Source organism: Miscanthus floridulus, unplaced genomic scaffold (assembly GCF_019320115.1).
Source record: "Miscanthus floridulus cultivar M001 unplaced genomic scaffold, ASM1932011v1 fs_761_1_2, whole genome shotgun sequence".
In the NCBI taxonomy this organism is placed as follows: Eukaryota; Viridiplantae; Streptophyta; class Magnoliopsida; order Poales; family Poaceae; genus Miscanthus; species Miscanthus floridulus.
Window position 1 is genome coordinate 54,058 of NW_027097232.1, and position 5,943 is coordinate 60,000.

Genomic DNA, 5,943 nt, shown 5'->3' on the forward strand with positions numbered 1-5,943 from the left:
AGCTCCACCTCTATTTATAGCCCCTAAGCCAAATAGAGCCGTTGGAGCAAAGCTGCTGGTTTTTGCGAGGGCACCGGGCACGGCGGTGCCTGGCACCGGACATGGCGGTGTCCTCCCCAACGGTCAAATTCTAACAGCTAGAAACTAGTCGTTGGTCACTGGATAGGGGTGGTGGTGACCACCCGGCCAACTGCCCGAGAACCCTGCTCTCTGGAATTTTAGGGCGGTGCACCGCCCTAGGCACGGCGGTGCCTAGGCGGTGACTGGCCCCGAATCCCCCACTCTGCCAAAAAGTGGCGGTGCCATGATGGTGCGTTGAACACCCCATGGCAGTGCCACTGCCCTGCCCATGGTAGTGCACACCGGTCATGGCGGTGCCCCAGTCCTTCTACATGCTCTCAGCCACTTCCAAATAGTCACCGGACATAGGAGGGCGGTGCCGCCCCAACTCCTCCTTCTCAGCCTTGTCCAGCCGGTCACCGCCATAGGGGTAGCGGTGCACCGGACAGGGGGTGGTGGTGCCACCCAAGCAGCACCCCAGAGCCTGGTTTCGCCTCCTCTTCTTCACCTTTGCGAAAGTGCCAACACCACCAAGTGTTCACCAACTTGTGCAAGTGTGTTAGCTTTTCACAAATATTTTTCCAAAGGATTAGCACTCTTCTTGCCATGCCACTCGATCCTAACACATATGCAAAGTTAGATCGCTCAAGTGGCACTAGATGACCGATATGCAAACAAGTTTGCCCCTCTTGATAGTACAGCCATCTATCCTAAACCTGGTCATGCACCTCTCTACACAACCTTTGACCGGTGAAATGAAATGCCCTAGGTTATACCTTTGCCTTGTGCATTCCACTCCATCTCCTCCAATGTTGATGCAACACATGCACCAACTAATCACCAAATGATATGATCCACTTCATATCATCACGTGACCGTATTGGTTCATCGATCTTGACTGGACTTGCTCTTCACCTTTGCCTTGGTTCATCGGTGCCAAGTCATCACTCAACTTGCCCTTCACACTTGCAACTGGTCCATCGAGCCAAGCCTTGTCTTGATCTTCTTTACCTTAGTCACATGACTCAATGTCATGTCTCATATGCAATGAACTCCTTCATCATATGTGTGAGCTTTGCAACATCTCCAAGCCATTTTTACCTCCACGGCATATGTTGCTCACACACATATACATGTGGACTAATCACCTATGTATCTCACATTAAACATAATTAGTCCACCTAAAGTTGTCACTCAATCACCAAAACCAAACAAGGACCTTTCAGTGGGCCCCACTCATCGGTGAGAGGGAGGAAGAGGAGAAGAGGAGGGGCTGATGCGTCGCTAAGCCACAGTCCTGGTTGGGCCAGCCTTGCGCGCGGCCTAGGCGGAAAGGAAGAGAGGGGAGGGAAGGAAGTGGAGAAGGGCTGCTGCTGACGGCCGGGCCAAGCTGCTGGCCACGCTGGACCGAGCCCATTCGATAGGAGGGAAGCAGGCTTGGGCCGGGAGGAGTCCACAGGAGAACGATTTTCTACTTTTCCCAGAAAATGTATAACAATGTAGATGTATCTATTTCCTTTAATAGATAGATTATGTAAATCAAGAAGAGAAATGTAATGCAATATTCATGATGTATTTCTAAATATTATATATATTCTAGTATGACTAAGTATTATATCTACTCTATTATAACTATGACACAAATTAAAATTATTAATCTCATATTTCTAGATTTCCTAATATATATATATATATATATATATATATATATATATATATATATATATATAATTTAACTAAATGTAAAATTCGAAGGGAATATTGGAAAGAAAATTAAACCTATAATTCATTAATGTGATGGCTATTATAATTCCTAGAGAATAAAATATTGCTTATATCTACAATGTATTAAATAATTCAAAGATGCAATTGATAATTAAGGGGAGTTATTTTGGTGCCGTAAATAAATTCCAGAAAAGCAATCATACAAGCATGCAAGCAACCATTCAAGCATTCAAGCAATCACGCAAGCAAACATACACCCAAGCAAACAAAGTGCAGGCAATGTAATATAAATGCGAAGCAATTTCTCTAATCCTAGAAAATATTCCTAGCGCTACAACTAAATCCTACAAGATACGAAATGCATATGATGGATTTTGATGCAGGGTTTTCGGAAAACATTTTTAAAATGGTTTTGTGAAAAATAATTAGTCAAGGTTTTAATTTGTTGAAAATTTTAAAAAGTTTACATTTTTTTAGTGGTTTTTAACATGTTGTAAAAACACGGGTGTTACAGAGTTCTGATTCGTCGCTGTTCGTTCTGCGGCGAGGACACGAGGTTGCCTACCTCCTGCTGTACATGGATGACATGGTGCTCACCGGGTCCAGCAACGCAGTTCTCCAACGGATCGTCGATCGACTACGTGCTGAGTTCGCAATCAAGGATCTCGGTGAACTACACTTCTTCCTCGGCATCGATGTGAAGCGTACACTGACCGGCTTCTATCTATCGCAACAGCAGTATGCGGACGATATTCTTGAACGTGCAGGGATGATGAACTGCAAGACGGCATCAACACCGATCGATGCCAAGGGCAAGCTGTCCGCTGATGGGCCACCGCTTGAAGACGCCAAGACATACCGGAGTATCACCGGTGCGCTACAGTACCTTACCGTGACACCCCCTGATTTGGCGTTCGCGGTCCAGCAGGCGTGCTTGCAAATGCACGACCCCCGTGTTCCCCATCAAGCTCTGCTGAAAAGGATACTCCGCTATCTTCGAGGGACCAGCGCGATGGGACCGTACATCCACGGCAGCCATGACCTCTCCATCACGGCATACTCCGATGCCGATTGGGCGGGCTGCCCCGACACCAGACGATCGACGTCAGGGCTCTGCGTCTTCCTGGGCGACGCGCTTGTCTCGTGGTCTTCAAAGCGCCAGCCCACGGTATCACACTCCAGTGCCGAAGCTGAATACCGTGCTGTCATCAACGCCGCGGCGAAGTGCATCTGGCTTCGTTAGTTGCTCGGCGAGCTCCAGTGCGCGGTCACCAAAGCCACCGTCACCTACTGCGACAATGTCTCGGTGGTATACATGTCGGCCAACCCAGTTCATCACAAGCGCACCAAACACATCGAACTGGACATTCATTTTGTTCGCGAGAGAGTCCAGCTCGGTGATGTTCGAGTTCTTCATGTGCCCACCGGCGAACAGTATGCAGACGTCATGACCAAAGGGCTGCCTACTTCGACATTTGAGTCATTTCGTTCCTGTCTTTGCGTCGCTGTGCCGACCCATCAGACTGTGGGGGGGGGTGTTGAAGTGTTGTATTATACCGGTTATAGTCTCAGGTAGTTAGCACAAGCTTTGATAGTGAGGTGGCCATGACGTCGCCCACGCTCCTCCCGTGCGCACCCAACACCGGTTACTGTAACCTGTATATGTATACTCCAGAGAGCAACACGAGAACTTGTTGGCTCAATCTCTCTTCATGCATCACTTATACCTTGCACCGGTGATTGTCTTGTTGCTGGGGTCACCGATTGGTGTTTAGCAATGTGTGGAGAAGACACATATGGTGATTGTAGCCACCATCAAACCAAAGCTACGTGAGCGTGGGATATAGGAAAATGTTACATTACACTCAAGTCGAGATGGTAGTCTTCATGCTTCTGCTCAATGTTTTATTCTCTCATTGTTGGCTTGGTGATCTCCTAACAATCACACTATTGGAAACAGTATTTTCCCTGTGTGCCACTTATTTTTCTTGATGGGTCTCGAAAGGCTCACAGAGAAAATGTAATTAATCTATTGGTTCGTGTTCCTCACAGAAGAATTTCAACATGTTCATTGCAATTTGTTGTCTTTGTCATGTGGAAGAATATAGTTATATGTGTTTTCTCCTTGTTTTTTCCTCGAAAGATATACCAGATCGAAGCCTTTGTTGTCAAGGCTATATGATGCCTTGTAGGCTCGTCGGCTCGTCACTGCTCAATCCATGTCAAGGTCTGACAAAGACAAATGCAACAGGAGCCCATAACCTGAAATGCAATACCTTGGGTATGAGCAACCTGCTGGATTTGTGCCTAGACTTCGATTTTCGCATAGATTTCATTTCTAAGGATCCAAAAGGGACCTAAATGATCATGGTCTTATCATGGCGAAAATAAATGAATACATATATGAAGTACGTATTTATATTGAATCTTCACGGGATACAGAATGTAACTCCATAGAATACATTGTTTAATTACACTTTTTAAAGATTGCACTAGGAGTAAAACAACACAAATAATGAATACAACGAATATATTTTTCTCTTCCAACCAAATGAAAAAGAAAAAAATACAAAGGACACTAATTAAAATTTATACCGCAAATAATTAATTCAATCATCAATTGAGAATAGTTATTTTGCTCGATTGTCTTGCATACACCGCATCATCCGTGGCTCATGCCTTTGTTTCCTTAGCACTTAGGCATGTTAGGAGGACGTGGCATCATTTGAGCGCCTGGGGTCTTGCCATTTTTCACAATGAACACAGTGTCCATGCCCCACACCGTGTGACGATCGAAGTGGCAATGCATAAACCACACACCTAACAGACAAGCAAAGAAATAATCAGCACAACGTAAGATAAAAAAAACCATATATATATAACAACATATATACTGTAGTTCGATCACTGTTGCCCAAATTTAGCAAATACTCACCAGGATTTGCCGCGTGGAAGCGCATTGCAGCCCAGCCGCCCGTAGGCACGGAGACAGTGTTCTGGTACGGCGGGTCGATCAGGTTGTACGTGGCCGGGTCCTTGTCCTTGTCAAAGTTACCGAAGCCTCTGCCCACCACGTAGAAGCTGAAACCGTGCAAGTGCATAGGGTGGCTCTCGGCACCGAGGATGGCTGTGTCCTGGAACACCACCTCCACCACGGTGCCGTACTCCACCACCTTCGCCTTGGTGCCCCGCTTCGTGAGCTGGAACTCCACCGGCGGGTCGGGGGCGGTGAAGTTGAAGAAGAAGGGCGGTTTGTTAGGGAAGTTCGGCTCGTACACACCACTGATGGAGTCATAGTAGGCGTCGAGGATGTCAACGGTCGGCGTCACGAAGCTGACGTTGTTCAGGCTCGCCGCGAGGCGGGTGTTTCCGGGGCCGGGGCCGGTGCACGTCTCGTTGGCCCCGCAGGGGAGCGTGTTGACGGAGATTGTCACGAGCATGTGCTCGTCGACCTCCATTGGCACGTCGATCGGGTGCTCCTTGGTGACCAGGGAGCGGAGCTGCACCGTGTACGCCGTTGCCGCGGCGGTGTCGTTGATGACCGGCAAGACGGGGGAGTCTGGTGGCCCCGCTGAGGGCGGCGCGTCCGTGTATTCCAGAATGGCCGTGGTGTTTTTATCGTTGACCGGGAGTCCGATGTTGGTGAAGAACGGGCTCGCGGCCATGTAGTAGCGGTTGTTGTCGCCTGAGCCGTTGGTGGCGCGGTTAGCCTCGAGGAGCATGTTCATGGTCTGTCCGGGGGAGATCATGATGTAGTCGACGGTGAACGGCTTGAGGTAGCGGCCGTCGGTGCTGACCACCGTGAGGCGGTGCCCGGCGATGGCGAAGAACATCTCGTTGGTGAGCCCAGCGTTGATGATCCGGAGTAGGTACGTCTTGCCATGCTCCACCAACATCTTGAAGGTGTCATTCTTGGAGCACGGGGCGAAGTCGCCGGGCTGGCCGTTGATGGTGTTTGCGTCCGAAACCTGGACGTCGCCGCCGGTCCTCTGGGACTCCAGGAGAACTTGCTCCACGTCTGCATTCCACCACTCGCCGAGGATGATGGGCATCTCCTTGTGCGGCTTTGTGTAGGGGTAGACGGAGCCTCGCTTGGGGTGGATGACGATGGCGCCGTGCACGGTGGCGCGGTCGAAGTCGCTGTGCGCGTGCCACCAC

The 5,943-nt window shown here is 49.0% G+C and overlaps 1 protein-coding gene across 1 annotated transcript; it reads right to left on the reverse strand.

Moving 5' to 3' along the window:
- Positions 1–4,235: 4,235 nt before the first annotated feature.
- LOC136532992 (laccase-21-like) lies at positions 4,236–5,936 on the reverse strand. Its single transcript, XM_066525558.1, has 2 exons — positions 4,721–5,936; positions 4,236–4,605 (listed from the first exon to the last, which is right to left on the reverse strand). Exons 1-2 carry the CDS (start codon positions 5,835–5,837, stop codon positions 4,475–4,477), a joined length of 1,248 nt encoding a protein of 415 aa, XP_066381655.1. The 5' UTR covers positions 5,838–5,936; the 3' UTR covers positions 4,236–4,474.
- Between the last annotated feature and the right edge of the window lie 7 nt (positions 5,937–5,943).